Source organism: Anabrus simplex, chromosome 2 (assembly GCF_040414725.1).
Source record: "Anabrus simplex isolate iqAnaSimp1 chromosome 2, ASM4041472v1, whole genome shotgun sequence".
In the NCBI taxonomy this organism is placed as follows: domain Eukaryota; kingdom Metazoa; phylum Arthropoda; class Insecta; order Orthoptera; family Tettigoniidae; genus Anabrus; species Anabrus simplex.
This window is the reverse complement of record NC_090266.1, coordinates 72,822,165-72,841,300: the sequence shown is the minus strand read 5'-3', so window position 1 is coordinate 72,841,300 and position 19,136 is coordinate 72,822,165. Positions and strand designations below refer to the sequence as shown.

The following is a 19,136-nucleotide window of genomic DNA, read 5'->3' as shown; positions in this document are numbered from 1 at the left end:
TCTACACATGGTTATGAGGGTGTTTAGGGGTTGTAGTAAGGATGTAAAGGAGAGTGCATATAAGTCTCTGGTAAGACCCCAACTAGAGTATGGTTCCAGTGTATGGGACCCTCACCAGGATTACCTGATTCAAGAACTGGAAAAAGTCCAAAGAAAAGCAGCTCGATTTGTTCTGGGTGATTTCCGACAAAAGAGTAGCGTTACAAAAATGTTGCAATATTTGGGTTGGGAAGAACTGAGAGAAAGAAGAAGAGCTGCTCGACTAAGTGGTATGTAATACCAATATAAATGGTCCATTATTGGACATTATAAATTTTCCAGCTAGCTCATTCTTGGTTGCCAGCGTTTCGCCCTCATGTGCTAGGGTGGGCTCATCAGTTGGTACCTAGCACACTTACCAATACGCTGGCCAGTGCATACCGTGGAGGCCACTACGTAGGCTAACTGGAGCCACCGGCAGTGCCAATGCACTAAGAGACTTTGTCTCATCACTAAAAATTGATGCCTGCTTGGCCATCAGATGATATAGATGTTGATTCCCATAGGGAATCTGAAATATTTATCCTGAATGAGCAAATTTATAATACCAATATAAATGGTCCGTTATTGGACATTATAAATTTTCCAGCTAGCTCATTTTTGGTTGCCAGCGTTTCGCCCTCATGTGCTAGGGTGGGCTCATCAGTTGGTACCTAGCACACTTACCAATACGCTGGCCAGTGCATACCGTGGAGGCCACTACGTAGGCTAACTGGAGCCACCGGCAGTGTGCTAGGTACCAACTGATGAGCCCACCCTAGCACATGAGGGCGAAACGCTGGCAACCAAGAATGAGCTAGCTGGAAAATTTATAATGTCCAATAACGGACCATTTATATTGGTATTATAAATTTGCTCATTCAGGATAAATATTTCAGATTCCCTATGGGAATCAACATCTATATCATCTGATGGCCAAGCAGGCATCAATTTTTAGTGATGAGACAAAGTCTCTTAGTGCATTGGCACTGCCGGTGGCTCCAGTTAGCCTACGTAGTGGCCTCCACGGTATGCACTGGCCAGCGTATTGGTAAGTGTGCTAGGTACCAACTGATGAGCCCACCCTAGCACATGAGGGCGAAACGCTGGCAACCAAGAATGAGCTAGCTGGAAAATTTATAATGTCCAATAACGGACCATTTATATTGGTATTATAAATTTGCTCATTCAGGATAAATATTTCAGATTCCCTATGGGAATCAACATCTATATCATAAGTGGTATGTTCCGAGCTGTCAGCGGAGAGATGGCGTGGAATGACATTAGTAGACGAATAGGTTTGCAGGGCGTTTATAAAAGTAGGAAAGATCACGATATGAAGATAAAGTTGGAATTCAAGAGGACAAACTGGGGCAAATATTCATTTATAGGAAGGGGAGTTAGGGATTGGAATAACTTACCAAGGGAGATGTTCAATAAATTTCCAATTTCTTTGAAATCATTTCGGAAAAGGCTAGGAAAGCAACAGATAGGGAATCTGCCACCTGGGCGACTGCCCTAAATGCAGATCAGTATTGATTGATTGATTGATTGATTGACAGGTAGTATCTTTAACCTAAACGGGTCCATAGCTGTGCTAATCGATAGTTGTGTGATGTTTCTGATTTCATTCATAGCTCTAGTGGCCGCCACTGCTCTAGATCTTATAATGTTGACTTTAAATCCTGAAGCATTCAATCTATATATATAAAATAACATGTCCTGACTGACTGACTGACTGACTGACTGACTGACTGACTGACTGACTGACTGACTGATTCATCATCGCCGAGCCAAAACTACTGGACATAAATAAAATTTTGGGGATACATTTATATTAGGGTGTAGGTGCTCACTAAGGAAGGATTTTTGGATATTCTGTCACCAAGGGGGTGAAAAGGGGGGTGAATTTTTTAAAATGAGGATATCTATATCTCAAAAACATAAAAGTTTACAGACGTAAAAATTGGTATTTGATATCTCCTTGAAAATAAAGAAACAATTTTTTTTTTTTCAGAAAATCCCATTGGGGGGGACGAAAAAAGGGGGAAAAGTGGTTGAACACCAATTATGAGGAGACTTGTATCACAAAAACTGAAGATGTTGCAGACATGATAATTAGTATTTGGAATCTCCTTTAAGAATAAAGAAACGCACATTTTTGGGGGGGAAATGCATTTGGGGGCGGGGGCGGTGAAAAAGGTGTTTAATTCCTTTTTATAAGGATACATGTAGTGGTATCTCAAAACTGAAGATGTTACAGTTGTTATAATTGGCGTTTGGAAGCTCCGTTATAAATAAAGAAACAAGTATTTTTGGTTTTCAGAAAATTCACTTAAGGGAGAGGGTGAAAGGAAGTGAAAAAATTTAATTCTTTTTATGGAGAAACTTAGATCTCAAAAACTTAAGGTTACACATGTGAAAATTTGTATTTGGAATCTCCTTTAAATATAAACACACACTTTTTGGAGGGGAGGAATCAACTTAATGGGCTAGAGTGAAAAACGGGTTGAATTTTTTTATGAGGATACTTATATCTCAAAAACTGAAGATGTTAGAGGCATGAACATTTGTATTTGAAATCCTTTTTCAAAGTTAAAAAACACGTGTTCTTTTGTCTTTGGAAAATCCACTTAAGGGGGGTGAATGAATTTAAAAATAAGTTGTATTCTTTGTATGAGGATACTTATATCTCAAAAGCTAACGATGTTAAAGACTTGAAAATTGGTATTTGGAAAATCCTTTAAAAATAAAGAAACACGCACTTTTGGGGAGGGGGGAATCAAATTATAGGGTAGGAAACGGGGGTTGAAAAAGGAGTTAATTACTTTTATGAGGATAATTATATCTCAAAAACTGAAGATGTTACAGATGTGAAAATTAGTATTTGCCATCTCCTTTAAAAATAAACATACATTTGTGTTTTTTCGGAAAGTCGACGTAAGGGGTGTGGGGTTGAAAATAAGTAAATAAGGAGTTGAAATATGTTTATGAGGATACAAAACTGAAGCTGTTACAGACATGAAAGTTGGTATTTTGAATTTCCTTTCAAAATAAAGAAACACATATTTTTTGTTTTCGGAAATTCCACTTAAATTCACAATTAAGTATTTATTTTCCACCTAGTCGATACAATGATTGCTTAAGGCAATTTTTAATGGTCAAAAGTGGTACATGTTTCGTATATTATCAACATCTTCAGCCACATAACACTGTTTAGCTGATTTTATGTAATTCCACTTAATGCGGGAGACTGGTGGAAAGAAGTCAAGAAGAAGAAGAAGAAGAAGAAGAAGAAGAAGAAGGAGAAGAAGGAATTGAATTTTTCTTATGAGTATACATTTATCTCAAAAGCTGAAGGGGTTACAGACGTATGGACATGAAAACTGGTATTTGGAATCTCCTTTTAAAAAATGAAACATGTAATTTTTTGTTTTCAGAAAATCCAGTTAAGGGGCTGAAAAGAATTGGAAAAGCGGGTGAATTGTTAAAATGAGTACTGGTAAACCTACATTATATGTCAAAAACTTAATATGTTAGAGACAAGAAACTTGGTATTTGGAAAGTCCTTTAAAAATATAGGAACATGTACCTTTTTGTTTTCGGAGAACGCACTTAACGGGGGGGGGTGTGTGAAAAGAAGTGAAAAATAGTTGAATTATTTTTTATGAGGATACTTATATCTTAAAAACTGAAGATGTTACGGATGTGAAAAATGGTATTTGGAATCTCCTTTAAAAATAAAAAAATGTGTATTAATTTTTTGACTTGAGAGAAGACTGTTTCTCACATTTAGAGTTCTATGTCGCATGGTCGTCTTAGCCCCAAAAGGCAATACCACAAACATGGTTTACAAAAATTTCTGGGGTAAATGAAACTCAATTTTTGGGTTAGTTTTTATACTTTAGTAATTTTCAAATAATGTCTTAGTACAATGCCGAGGAATGATTATTTTGATCAAATTACGAAATCCACACGAGCAAAGCCGCGGATAATTGCTAGTCGTATATAAAAATTAAGAAATTTCCATCAAATACTTTATAGATCTTTCATCAGGAATATTTTAAATCAAGACAACAATCACAACAATGATCATTTTAAGATTTTATGAATACAACTGTTAGTTCCCACGAACTTTATCATCAAGAGTTTAATGAACAATTCAACCACTTTTATTGATTATATGACTTGCAACTTTAAAAAAGTTTGCCAATATTTTTATATTAAATGTCCTATCATACAACAATGTTTTTAATGTGTCTTTCCAATTTAATAATCTAATTTTGGCATTCAAAAGTTTAATGAACAATTCAATGAGTTATTGATTATATGACTTGCAACTTTAACAAAGTTTGCTAATATTTTATTTTAAATGTCCTATCATACAACCCCGGTCTAGAAAGCCAAGAATAACGGCCGAGAGGATTAGTCATGCTGACCACACGACACCTCATAATCTGCAGGCCTTCGGGCTGAGCAGCGGTCGCTTGGTAGGCCAAGGCCCTTCAAGGGATGTAGTGCCATGGGGTTTGGTTTTATCATACAACAATTTTTTTAATGTGTCTTTCCAATTTAATAATGTAATTTTGGTATTCTGATATGTTATTGTAGTTTATTATACCTGATGATGTCCCTTAGGGGATGAAACATGTACTAAACATAATAAATTACATATGTATTGAATAGGCGGACCACTTAAATATAATATTTAAATTAATCTTAAATATTCGCTATTTGATTTATAGTCAATACGGGATTATTATCTAAAATGAAGCTGTTAAAGCTTGTTACATGTAATATATTTCATAACAGCGGACTACAGTGTACTTCAAGTTAACCACTGTTACATCATAAAGTGGAGTGAGCCTTGTGCCGTTCTTCCAATGAAAAAAATGATTTTACGATTTTTATTTTGCCTACAAACCGCTTTAAATTTGGATTTCCACTCCTAAACAAGGTATGTGGTATATTTAGGCATATTTTCATAATTTTAGTAAATTTCCCAAATTTTCATGCATTTTAATTTTTTATTTTCTTTGCCGCCTACAGCCATAAATGACCGCTGCCCGCGAAGTGTTAAATGGGAGTTAAGATCTGGAAACAAATATATTCATTCCTTCCTCCAAAACGGTGTAACGTACAAAGACAAAATTCCAAATTGCGGCATATATTTTAAATACTAAGTGTGAAATAGGAAATATTTTTTAACGTTCGACCCCTGAATGTTAAAATGTGATTAGCTGCGGAAATGAAATTATTCATCCCTTCAAAACCGTCTGACATACAGAGTTGTAATTTTATGAGAAGGTTCTTCATTTATGTCCTAGGTGTAAAATATTGTATACTTCAAAATATTTCTCCCCTCAGGGGTTTGGATAGTGGTTGACTCTCAAAAACATAATATCCATTCTTTCAAAACCGTTTCAGGCACTAACTTAAAATTTTACATGAAGGGTGGTCCTCTATATCCTAGATGTTAATAAATATTTTAAAACATTCAACCCCTAAAACAGCATTCATTTGTCCATTACTGTTCGACGTACGAAATTAATTTTTCACAAGTTAGTTGCTTTTACATCCTATATATTAAAAAAGATAGGTTTCAAAACATTCCAATTCTTCTGTATGTGTTTCAAAATGAGTGTTAGATCAGAAAATAAATAATAATTCCCACAAAACCATTTGACGTACGAATTGAGGGTGGTTTTTACAGGCTCAGCCAACAGTGGACTCTCGAAAATGTAAAACATTGACTAATAAATTTCAGTTTAAAACCGTAGCGAAGCACGGGTATTTTGCTAGTGTCTACATAGTGTAAAATACAGTCCTTGATTCAGTCTGTCTGTGACAGCTAATCTCAAGAAACACTCAATGGATTTTTATGCTGTTTTCAACATTCTATAAAGCATTTCTCGAGAAGGGTTTGTATATAGAAACACTCTTCTATGACCAAAGAAAGTGGAGTAGTATTGATTTCGGTAGAGCAAGTCAAAGGTAAAAGGACATTCTGTGTGGCGTTTTGTTCACGCTGGGTAAACCATTAAAGATATATCTATACTATGAGGGTAAAAATTGTTCAGCACAAAATGTTCTACAAAAAGTCCATAACAGTATGTATCTATCTTTAATACATAAAATGAACCAAAACCCTATGGCGCAACAGTCCCGAAGGGGCATGGTCTACCAAGCAACCGCTGCTCAGCCCGATGGCCTGCCGATTACGAAGTGTCGTGTGCTCAGAATGGTGGATCCTCTCAGGCATTATTCTTGGCTTTCTAGGCCAGGGCTGCCATCTCACCGCCAGATAGCTCCTCAATTGTAATCATGTAGACTGAGTGGACCTCGAATCAGCCCTCAGATGCAGGTAAAAATCCCTGACCTGGCCGGGAATCGAACCTGGGGCCTCCGGATAAGAGGCAGGCACGCTATCCCTACACTGCGGGGTCAGCATCTTTAACACATAGCTCACTATAAATGTTTTTAAATTGCAGTTTGCAGAAAGAACGTCAATTTTTTTTCACGCGTGTACTGATTTTAGTGAAGGAAGACGAAGAAAAAAAACGGTCATCTGTGTGACTTTTTGGCTTATGCTGGCTTATACTATATAGGTAAGAATTATTCAGCACATTATGTTGTACAAAAATGTCTGTGAAAGCATTTATCTATCCTTAATACATAAACCATTATAACTGATTTTATGTTACAGTTTGTAATAAAATACTGTCAAATTTCAAAACATCTCTTTAAATTAATCAGTTAATCCTTATCAAGATAAATTTTTACTAATCCCAAGTAACAAATGTAGATTAAAATATAATTTACAGTATGCAATTTTCATAAATGTTTTCAGAGATATTGTTGTTTTCATTTTATTGCTCTGTATGGAAATGTAAATGATCAGCTTCCGAGCAAGTGAGAAGATTGCGAGCCACCATGGTAGTCTCTCACCCAAGCTATCAACAGCTTTGAGCTCGCCTTTTCTGTATTCTGATTGTAAACATTTTGTTCCACAATCTGGTAGGAGTTTTCATGGTTATTTGATGCACATTCGGCTTCATTTGATTCCATCTGTGAACATTCCTTGCACAGGCTACACAGTCGAGTTGGTACTGGAGAGAGGGGGGATGTGTTTCGGGTGTTGCTATTAATTTTATGCCTCTCAGTGCACGCTATGATACAATAATAGTTTTCCAGTGATGTTCCATTATTTATATAAAATCTGTGATAAACCATCATGCTATGATTGAAAGCGAATATAGATCGTAGTACATTGTATTCCAAATACGTAATCTACACTTGCCAAAGTTATGCAATGGGATGTGACTGGTAGTAAAACCTTTGAAAAATTGTTTGATTAAAGCTACTATTTTAAATGGCTGTGGCACAGGAGAGATGGTCGTAATAACAAGAATCCCTATGCATCCTTCCAATTTGCCTTTTGATTTCAAACGATTCCAAATACCGATAAGAGTCTGCTTTGGCATGAGAAGAAACAAAGCAAAGAGTCAGACACTTAGCATGGCTGGAGTTAATCACAGTGAAAAATGCTTTTCTCATGGACAGTTTTATATGTCCCTTCTGCATGTTACATCAAAACAAAAATTTTTCATGTTCATTACTGGAGGAAAGAACGAATAATGTCATATACAAGGAAATGTTATAAGTCATCGGTTAAGAGTAGCCTATCGCCTGAAATGCATATTTGGTCCCATCTGAAGCTGGGGTGGGTAGCTATAGATTAATGCCTACCGGGCATTGGGATTTATCATACGGAGCACTAAACTGATCAGGAAGACGAATTCATTCATAGCGCTCAATAATGCCTTTGTACAAATAAAACTGGAATATGCTAGCGTTGTATGGAATCCAAGGTTCGATAAATATATTAAGTTAGTCGAAAGAGTGCAAAACTGTTTTGTAAGATTCCTTCATCACCAAACACATGGCCATGGTGCCATACAAAAATTTACTAACCAGTGTCGGAATGACCAGTCTTGAAAATCAGAGAAAAATAATTGATGCCAAGTACCTGCATAAATTATTAAACAATAAAATAGATAATATGAATTTACTGTCTCTATTGAATTTTCGCGTACCTCGCTTGCACTTCAGAGAACGCAGCATGTTTAGGACTGTAAGAGTTCTGACGACCGCCCACAACCATTCACCACTCTATAGGTTATGTAACAACTATGTGTGTGTCGTGTGGCCTCCGGAGAGGCTTAGTGCAGGTCTTTTGATTTGATGCCCACAGGCGACCTGCGCGTCTTGATGAGGATGAAATTATGTTGAAGACGGCACATATACCCAGTCCCCGTGCCAGGGAAATTAACCAATCATAGTTAAAATTCCCGACCCTGCCAGGAATCGAACCCAGGACCCCTGTGACCAAAGGCCAGCACGCTAACCATTTAGCCATGGAGCCGGACATGTAACGACTATAATGGAGCTGTTAGCATGGACAATAACTTGGACTTCGACAGGTCAACATCCAAATTCATAAAACGTTTTTCACCTACACTGCCACGACACTAAGCATTAAAATCACGTTGAAAGCCATCAAAAAGTTATAGGTACTGGATAATTTAGTTATTATTTAATTATTAAGAATTTTATTTTTATTTATTAGGATCTAAGACTTGTATCAATGTAATTTAATGAAAAATTTAGTTATTAAGATTATTTTTAGTTATTAAAATCTAAGACTTGTATCAATGTAATTTAATTCATAATTTAGTTATAAAAAATTGTATTTTTAGTTATTGATATCTAACATTTGTGTCAATGTAATTTAATAAGTAATTTAAAGATTTTTAGGTTTACTATAATTGGGGTCTACTACCCTGTTGTAAACTGGCTATTAAATAAATGAATATACTGTAATAAATGCTGATTCAGAATTATTTGATAAGATAATCAGATATGTGGGAAATGATAAGGAAAGGAACGTGATTGTAGCAGGTGATCTCAATTTACCAAATAAAAATGAAAGAGAGGAAGATATTAAAATTAGGACTATTAGGCAGTACCATGTGGCTGATAAAACAGGTATGAGGGAGTTAAAAAAAAGTAACTATGATTGGTGGAAAATGGTAAATAAAAATGTAAACAGACTCTGGGATGGGTTTAAAGCAATTGTTGAGGAATGTCAATTGGGAAGGTAATGCAAACGACAGGAAGCATGACCAACAAATGGCAAATAAGTTAATATGGGAAGGGCATCTGATTCAGAAAGTGATGGAACCAACTAGAGGGAAAAATATTCTGAATGTGGTGCTGGTAAATCCAGATGAGCTCTATAGAGAAACTGAAGTAATAGGTGGTATTAGTGATCACGAAGCTGTTTTTGTAGTAGTTAAAAATAAATATGAAAGAGAGGAAGATACTAAAATTAGGACTATTAGGCAGTACCACATGGATGATAAAACAGGTATGAGGGAGTTTAGAAAAAATAACTATGACTGGTGGAAAATGGTAAATAGAAATGTGAACAGACTCTGGGATGGGTTTAAAGCAATTGTTGAGGAATGTGAAAATAGGTTTGTATCTTTAAAGGTGGTAAGGAATAGTAAAGATCCACTATATTATAACAGAGAAGTAAAGAGACTAAGAAGGAGGTGCATACTGGAAAGAAATAGAGTAGGAATGGCTATGGAAGTAAGGAGAAATTGAAGGAACTTACTAGGAAATTGAATCTAGCAAAGAAGTCAGCTAAGGATAACATGATGGAAAGCATAATTGGCGGTCATACAAATTTTAGTGAAAAACGGAAGGGTATGTATAGGTATTTTAAGGCAGAAACAGGTTCCAAGAAGGATATTCCAGGAATCATTAATGAACAAGGGGAGTGTGTATGCAAGGATCTTGAAAAGGCAGAAGTATTCAGTCAGCAGTATGTAAAGATTGTTGGTTACAAGGATAATGTCCAGATACACGAGGTGACTAATACTAAGGAAGTATTAAAATTTACCTATGACAACAATGACATTTACAGTTGGATACAAAAGCTGAAAACTAGAAAAGCAGCTGGAATTGATAAGGTTTCGGGGGATAGACTAAAGACAATGGGTTGGAATATAGTACCATATCTAAAGTACTTATTTGATTGTTGTTTGCATGAAGGAGCTATACCAAATGAATGGAGAGTTGCTATAGTAGGCCCTGTGTATAAAGGAAAGGGTGATAGACATAAAGCTGAAAATTACAGGCCAGTCAGTTTGACATGCATTGCATGTAAGCTTTGGGAAAGCATTCTTTCTGATTATATTAGACATGTTTGCGAAATTAATAACTGGTTTGATAGAAGGCAGTTTGGGGTTTAGGAAAGGTTATTCCACTGAAGCTCAACTTGTTGGATTCCAGCAATATATAGCAGATATTCTAGATTCAGGTGGTCAAATGGACTGTATCGTGATTGACCTATCTAAGGCATTTCATAGAGTAGATCATGGGAGACTAATGGCAAAAATGAGTGCTATTGGACTTGACAAAAGAGTAACTGAATGGGTGGCTAAGTTTCTAGAAAACAGAACTCATAGAATTAGAGTAGGCAAAGCTTTATCTGTCCCAGTAATAATTAAGAGGGGAATTCCTCAAGGCAGTATTATTGGATCTTTATGTTTTCTTATATGTATATATATTTATATCAATGATATGTGTAAAAAAGTGGAATCAGAGATAAGGCTTTTTGCAGATGATGTTATTCTGCACAGAGTAATAAATAAGTTAGAAGATTGTGAGCAATTGAGAAATCACCTCAATAATGTTGTGAGATGGACAGTAGGCAATAGTATGATGATAAACGGGGTTAAAAGCCATCAGACCAGCCTTCGGGCTGAATACCCAACATACAGTAAGGATGTAAAGGAGAGGGCATATAAGTCTCTGGTAAGACTCCAACTAGAATATGGTTCCAATGTATGGGACCCTCACCAGGATTACTTGATTCAAGAACTGGAAAAAATCCAAAGAAAAGCAGCTCGATTTGTTCTGGGTGATTTCCGACAAAAGAGTAGCATTACAAAAATGTTGCACAGTTTGTGCTGGGAAGAGTTGGGAGAAAGGAGATGAGCTGCTCGACTAAGTGGTATGTTCCGAGCTGTCAGTGGTGAGAAGGTGTTGAATGACATCAGCAGACGAATAAGTTTGAGTGGTGTCTTTAAAAGTAGGAAAGATCACAATATGAAGATAAATTTGGAATTCAAGAGGACAAATTGGGACAAATATTCGTTTATAGGAAGGGAAAATAAGGATTGGAATAACTTACCAAGGAAGATGTTCAATAAATTTCCAATTTCTTTGCAATCATTTAAGAAAAGGCTAGGAAAACAACAGATAGGAATCTGCCACCTGGGTGACTGCCTTAAATGCAGATTAGTATTGATTGATTGATTGATTGATTGATTGATTGACTGATTGATTGATTGATTGATTGACTGATTGATTGATTGATTGATTGATTGGTTGATTAACACCATAATTGGATATTATAAAAAATGATAAACATGTACTTAAACATGGTTTATCTCGTACAGCCCAAAAGAATAAATTAAATGCAAAAGAATAAGCAATTTAAATACTGATGTAATTTGCACATTTATTTGGGGTAGCTTCCAGGTATCAAGCATCTTTCTTGTTAGATGGGTTCTTCAATGAGTGGAGTTGGGTTCAGCGCATTGATTAGCCTGAGACAGTTTTATTAGACGAACATCTGACAAGGAAGAAGGAATCTGGGTTTTACATAACAGTAAATCTGCTGTTCACATAGGTACACAGTCACAAACATACTGGTGATTTTAGCAGCCAGTCTGCGTAAATGTGGAGACCTTTCTCAATAATGGTTTTGTAAGAAATCCTGAAGATTTTTTGCACGATAGACGATATTTATCTTGGTTTGTCTGGTCACTCAGCAGTGTTGCAGATGTTGCATTTGGTCAGGGGAGAGAATGGGAGTGTAACTGCTATGTGGAAGCGACGAGTGATGTTGCTATAGGGGCAAACGTACAGTCAATAGAAAGTGGCCCAGAGCTTGACCTCGGCAGTGTGAGGGCCATGCTGCCCGCTATCACATATTCCTGTATATCCTTCCTCAAGGTTATGTCATCTCGACTTCTAGTTTACAGTTCTCGAGTATAGAACAGCTTGTATCTGTTCTCTCTTCCCTGCCTTGTGGTCTCAGTTCAGGGATGGGTTAAGTACTTCTTCTTCAAGAATTCAACCAATTTCTATTTGCCAATATTGACCATTTTCAATTTAATGACGTTCATCCAAGAGAAATTCAATGCAGGTTGCCCACATTTCACCTCTCTCCCATTTAGCATTTTGCTTGCAGGAAAAAGACTAGGATTTTCTGAGGCATTAACATTTTCAGTCATTCTCATAATGGGCTATTATTTTGCTGAGGTTGTCACTTCCAAAGGAACTTTATATCTTGTTCCAGATTTTAATTAGGCTGCTCTGACATGGCTTTTGACTGATTGTTACTTAGGAGAAAATGTTACTGTTCTATCTCTGTCCTGGAAAATGACATTGCATAATAAATTTTTGTTTAATTTAATTTCTCCAGAGGGGCTTCTCTGTCCGAAGCTGCTGTCCTTTCTAGAAAAGGCCAACAAAGAGAGGTGAGTTAATGGCTGCATAATTTACTCCATTACTGCAGCAGATACCAGGTAAGACAGCCAGACACACACCAAATATCCATAAAACTACAAATCAACACAATCAACAAAAAAATGCAAATAATACATTTAAAATTGCATACTGCATGAAAATAACTAAATAAGTCTTAAATTCCCCTAAATGTTATCTACAGATATAAAATAAAATGTAAGACATGATATGGATCTGTTTTGCCACATACAGATACTGGTCAGAATTTGGGCTATGACAACAGTTAACAGTCGTCCTGATTATGACTTTTCTTGAAAGAGTCTTTGGTCAACTTAGAAGATGTAAATAATATACACAGTTTGAGAAATCCTACGTATTCTAAACCTCACAAATTATATATAACACATATTCTTGGAGACAATCCTGGTCCTAAAAGGTTTAACCCCACAGATTATACATAACACATATATTTACAGACAACACCCACAGGATGTAAAAGTAGCTCAATTCCATGTGGGGGCTCTTAGCAACAAGGGCTATAATTAGTTGCAAATTATGTTCTAGGTCACTATCGTCTTTGAATGCCTTATGCTTAAAAGAAAAATACAACTAATTTACCTTTTTGAGCTTCTTCAGGATCAAGTAGGCGTGTGTTCTTCCTGCGCCTTATCATATCACTTTTTGCTTTGAGTTCTCCAAAGGGAAGTAAAGCCTTTCTTTCCCAATCACCAGGCGGAAGTACAATACTGTCATCCAAAAACTCATTGATGGCCGAGAGAAGTTCTCTGCGTTCGGAGGCCTTGTAAGCGACATTATGGAATTGCTAAACAGGTAAAAAACACAAAACATAAATTATATGAGGCATAATTAAGGCAAAACTGCACATAGTCATTCTTGATTTTATAGCCTTCAAGATTTATACCATACGAATGATGAATGCTATGATTAAGTCTGGATGTTTCACAAAGAGCTATAGTGTACATCCTCAGCAGAAACAACTGCTTCTCTAGATAGCTGGCTCAGAGCAATTCTAAAGGAGAAGTGACGCATAGTATGAAAGCAAGTTGGTTACCCAGAAAAAAATGATAACTCAATGTGTGCTGAAGTTAACAAAGTTTCTGTACCGCATTATATATATGATACATATTTTCACAACAATCTATATACTATATATAAAATAAGAGTTTTGTCTGTACATTGCTCATAATTTGAAAATAATGGTATTTCTGTATCGGTCATGTCCACAGTAACCAGAAAATGCATTTTTTACTTTTCCGTAATTTCTGTCTGTCTGTCTGTGTGTATGTACACGCACCACTAGAAAACGGCCAAAGAGAATTTAATGAAAATCGGTATGCAAAGTCGGAGAATAAGTCGCTACAATCTAGGCTATAAATAATTTTATTCACGCTAATAGAAATGGTAGTTAAGGGGAGGGCCTAAAATTTAATTTTCAAGTATTTATGTTTTTAGTAGTCCTATCTTCATAAAAATTGGTATGCAAAGTTGAGGAATACGTCGCTAAAATCTAGCCTAAGAATAATTTTATTCACCTTGAGTGAAATGGTAGTTTAGGGGAAGGCCTAAATGTAATCCTCAAATATTTATATTATTAGTTGTCGTATCGAAAAATATTACATAACCAAAGTTATAGCGAATTAAATTTTAGACCATTTATGTCTTATAGACTACATTTTTACCGTACCGGCTATGATAACAGATATTCATGAATTTGTATTTTTGTTGCTAAGTCCATATCAACGCCGAGGGACGAGAAAATGGGTTAACAGAATTTAATGGAAATCGTATATAGAGTCGGGGAATAAGAAACTACGGTCTAAGCTATAAACAATTTTATTCATCCTGGATGAAATTGTAGTTTAAGGGAAGGTGCCTAAAATGTAATTTTTAAATACCAATATTATTGCTCCTATCGAAAAGTACAGAATACAATTTCCGATCATTTATCTTTTATTCAGTTTTACCGTACCGATAAGAGTGATAAGAGTGATAAGAGTGGTATTTCAGAGTCGGAAGAAAACGAAATGTGAAGGCCTATAATATCGAAAGTGCATAATGTTGATCAACAATAAGATTACATTGACCATTGTTTATTGTGATATTCTTTGTCTCTTATGCTGCCTCTCAACTCTGATAGATGGGATTACTACTGCGTACCGAGTATAACAGCCTGACTGAATATTGGCGGGAAATAGCCGGGGAGTTAGAAAACTTTCTTCTTTAGCAAGTCATTCCTCTGGTTCATACATTTTCTGATACAGCTGGTACGTAACACACTGGATCATCATAGTATTTCAGATATTCGATCCCTACTCTGACGCGCTGTTTTGAATGAGCAGTGTGCAAACTTAAGGTAGAGCCTCACTTAGTGGTGGTGGTAGTAGTAGTATGGCCTGGTCTAGAACAACAATTTAGGCCTTTTCCAAATTAAAGCACCACAATATTCACTAAATAACTCAAAATTCAACTCTGAAAAGAGCCGTTTCTTAAGAAAAGCTTCTTTCTCTTCATTTTTATTAAATTCTACATTCAATTTATTCCAAACTATCATTGAAGAGGGGGTTTCTCTTCTGGCCTGGAGGAAAAATTTGCCTTCAAGTCAGATAGATATTTCCGCCGCCAGTGTAGTAAATTGATATTTTCCGACTCATCGGGTACTCCTAGGAAACAGAATATTAATTGGGCATAGTTTTTGCCCTGGGAGTCCGCACTATTCGACCCTCTCTCCGCCGAAGAAAGCCGAAGAGTGTTCGCGGATCACGGCTGTCTGCGGTTTGGTCATTCCAGGTCTGGAACTTTGGACTGTTAGATAGGCAGTGTAGTCCTGTTCGTTAAAAGTGAGAAAATGTGTGGTGTTTCATTTGAACGAGTATTTCATAATATGAAAGCATTGCTTTTAATCGCGCCATTCCTATTGACGTCAGTTCGGAAAACCACTAAGACACTTTTTCTGAGGATGTAAAAAGGCATTATAATGAAAATATCCCAACCTGATTGTGACTGATGGTATGAAATTGGGTCTACCATTACAGTGAAAATTCCCTCAGTCTTCATTTGAGAAAAGATGTTTGGTGACCTCCCATCGCGTTTCTAGGGTAACATTAAGAGCTATACAATTTAAGATAATCTTGCTCACAACATGTACACTACCCAACCTAGAATTCTGTATACAATGTAGAATCCCGTAGCGAAGCACGGGTACATCAGCTAGTATAGAAGATAGGAAAACTTAAACGGGTCCACCTTTTCAATACAAAAATGTTATAGTTTATTTATAACATATATTTGCACTTGGAACTAGTTTCGACGCTGTTTGGCGTCATCAGCCAAAATGTGGGAAATAGGCTAGCATGTAGGTATTTATATTACACAAGGCGTTACATTAAACAATACACATCTTACAAGGAGATAAAAACAGGGACGAATATAGAAACAAATGAATCGTTGAGAAAGCAAAAGTTATACATATTAAAAATAACCTTAACCACACATCTTGCAGTGCGAAAATTTTCGTCTTGAATGATTCCTGAATACAAAACACACGCGCACACATTTCTGAAGAGCCAGCAGGCAGGAAAAAGTAAAGTGAAACCTTAAGAGTTCTTCTGAGAAGAGTTCATCATTTTTTCTATGTTCCGACTAACTAATGAAGTCTCCCTTGAGTTCCTGATAAACATACACAACAGGAAATTCTCCTTCACTCTCAACAATAGCTATAAAGACCAACAGTAAATTTCATTTTAAATACTGTGCAGAGACGTGAAAGCATGATCTTGAACATGATATAACTTCTTCATTTAACCCAATTTTTTACACAAGGTGTTACATTAAACAATACACATCTTACGAGGAGATAAAAACAGGGACGAATGTAGAAACAAGTGCATCGTTGAGAAAGCAAAAGTTATACATATTAAAAATAAGCTTAACCACACATCTTGCAGTGCGAAAATATTTGCCTTGAATGATTCCTGAATACAAAACGCACGCGCACACACTTCTGAAGAGCCAGCAGAGCCCCCACCCCACGTAACGCTGCAACAATACACCACAAATACTGGCACAGTCAACCTCCAAACTCTCAGAAAACGTATTCCTTAATACCAATTTTATATTCTTGTCGAGCTGAATACCGGACCTGTGAAGATTACAAGATTATTTTGTGCATTTACAGAATGGTGGTGTTAATGAAGCTATGTAATATAGAGAGAGACTTTCAAAGGTGGTTAAATGAAGAAGTTATATCATGTTCAAGATCATGCTTTCACATCTCTGCACAGTATTTAAAATACAATTTACCGTTGGTGTTTTATAGCTGTTGTTGAGAGTGAAGGAGAATTTCCTGTTGTGTATGTTTATCAGGAACTCAAGGGAGACTTCATTAGTTAGTCGGAACAAAAATGAAATTCTTAGATTTAAATCAGCTAGTATATACATATATTGCGCATTGCATCAAATGTTGTGATCAAATAAATAACCTAAAATAATTTGGCAATTTTACATGTGTTTACCATTAATGGGAGCAATGTTTCCTTTCTTTTGTATTGCTTTCTCTCACACATCAGACTTGTTTCTTTCATCTCTGTACACTGACTCCTCTGTCAACCATATTTTCAGCTCTCCTACAGACAGAAGAAAGCTCAAATCCTTTCCACATTCTGACCTTTATTTTCCAGTCTCACATCATTATTTATCGAGAAGAATTGTTTCCGAGATCTTCATTGAAATGACTCATAACCATGAAGAAGCCTTTCAAATTTAACTTCTATCATTCTATCCTTCTGACAAGCAACCAGGTTTATATAACAACTTGGCTTCATGGGTGACCTTTTCAACCTCTTCGTTGACCAAAAAATATATGTAACTACATCTGTTTGCAGTTCTGACGTTGTGTCAAGACAGTGTGGATTAATCAACAGTTTTGGATTCCACTAAGAAAACAGCATAACTCTTTGTAAAATTTAAGAATAGTGATAGTTTGTACAATCATTGGGCTATAAAATTTATTAGAACTCATTCTATGTTACTTACTGAATTAGACATCAACGTGGAGATAGATCTACCAATTTCATGATAGTCCAAATCAGCAGTACTTGGCCCCAACAGGATGAACAAGAACCGGACTGGAATGGTCACCTGCATTGGAAAACACATAAGCATTATATTTTCTGTTTATGTGTCTTTGCGAAAGACATGCCCTAATCATTCATTACAGCACTCTTCTGCATATATTTACTTATAATTTAAATTACTGTTGGTAAACAATTACTTCTAAAAATAAGCTACAACTCACACTCATTGGTAACATTAGATGGATGTATAATGTTTTTTCAAAAGCTCATTAAAAATAAGTGACTTTATTACAAATTTATTACCTTCGTACTTATCTTCATTATGATGCATCAAGAATGCAAAATAGTGACAAGAAGGAAGAGTTACTGCACTGTGAGCAATGATACACAATTAAAGAAGAAAGAAAGACATGAGACATGTATGCACTCATGACATAAATGACTACAAAAAAAAAAAAATATATTAAGTAAAAACTACTGTCTCCAACTATTTAGAAAGTTTGTGAGGCTTCACATTAAGCTTCTCTTGCTTATATGCAGGATTTAATTTACCAGACAGAAATTTAAGAAAACAGATGGAGACTTGTATGCTAAGTTTAATGTGCAGTCTCTCCTTATAATGCATCTTCTAGAAACCTTGCATATTGAAACAAGCATCATACTCACAGATTAACAATTTGATCATTGGTGTACCAGAGTAAATAATAAAATAAAAAAAACCTTCCTGAAAGTTATTCTGAATAAAATGCTCTAGGTACAAGAAGACCTGGAATGTACAACTGTGGTGAGGATAAACAGTCACGTCATGTTATTGTGACCACTTCCTACATTTGATGTTTTTTTTTTTTTGCTATGGGCTTTACGTCGCACCGACACAGATAGGTCTTATGGCGACGATGGGATAGGAAAGGCCTAGGAGTTGGAAGGAAGCGGCCGTGGCCTTAATTAAGGTACAGCCCCAGCATTTGCCTGGTGTGAAAATGGGAAACCACGGAAAACCATTTTCAGGGCTGCCGATAGTGGGATTCGAACCTACTATCTCCCGGATGCAAGCTCACAGCCGCGCGCACATTTGATGTTGACAGCATGTAGCCCATGAAGTACGTTGCATGTCATGAGCTGGTGTGGTGGGTGTATAGGCCATCTGTATGCATTGCAATCACTTTTTTGTCATAAGTAAGTGGGTTAATTAATCCTAGCTACGTACAGGGATGATTATCCACTTTCAGAAAAAGTGTGGCAGTATTTCTGAAACAGCATAGTTTGTGAACTGTTCGTGTGCTGCTATGGATAAAGTGAACAAATGGCACCATTAATGTGAAAGGTGAATGGTTGGCTATGAAGGTGCATGAGGGCAGACTGTTGTGAAACAGTGCAGCAGTTCATCATCCAGGTGCTACCAGACATGTGTCTAAA

At 36.3% G+C, this 19,136-nt stretch overlaps 1 protein-coding gene across 1 annotated transcript in view; it reads right to left on the bottom strand.

The window, feature by feature from the left end:
- Nucleotides 1-19,136, bottom strand: part of Ae2 (Anion exchanger 2) — a 237,331-nt gene that overhangs the window by 110,649 nt on the left and 107,546 nt on the right. The window contains exons 10-11 of the mRNA XM_067139840.2: nucleotides 17,680-17,784; nucleotides 13,246-13,450 (exon numbers count right to left, since the gene is read on the bottom strand). Of these exons, the coding sequence (XP_066995941.2) occupies nucleotides 13,246-13,450; nucleotides 17,680-17,784 (310 nt within the window). The remainder of the gene's footprint in view (nucleotides 1-13,245; nucleotides 13,451-17,679; nucleotides 17,785-19,136) is intronic.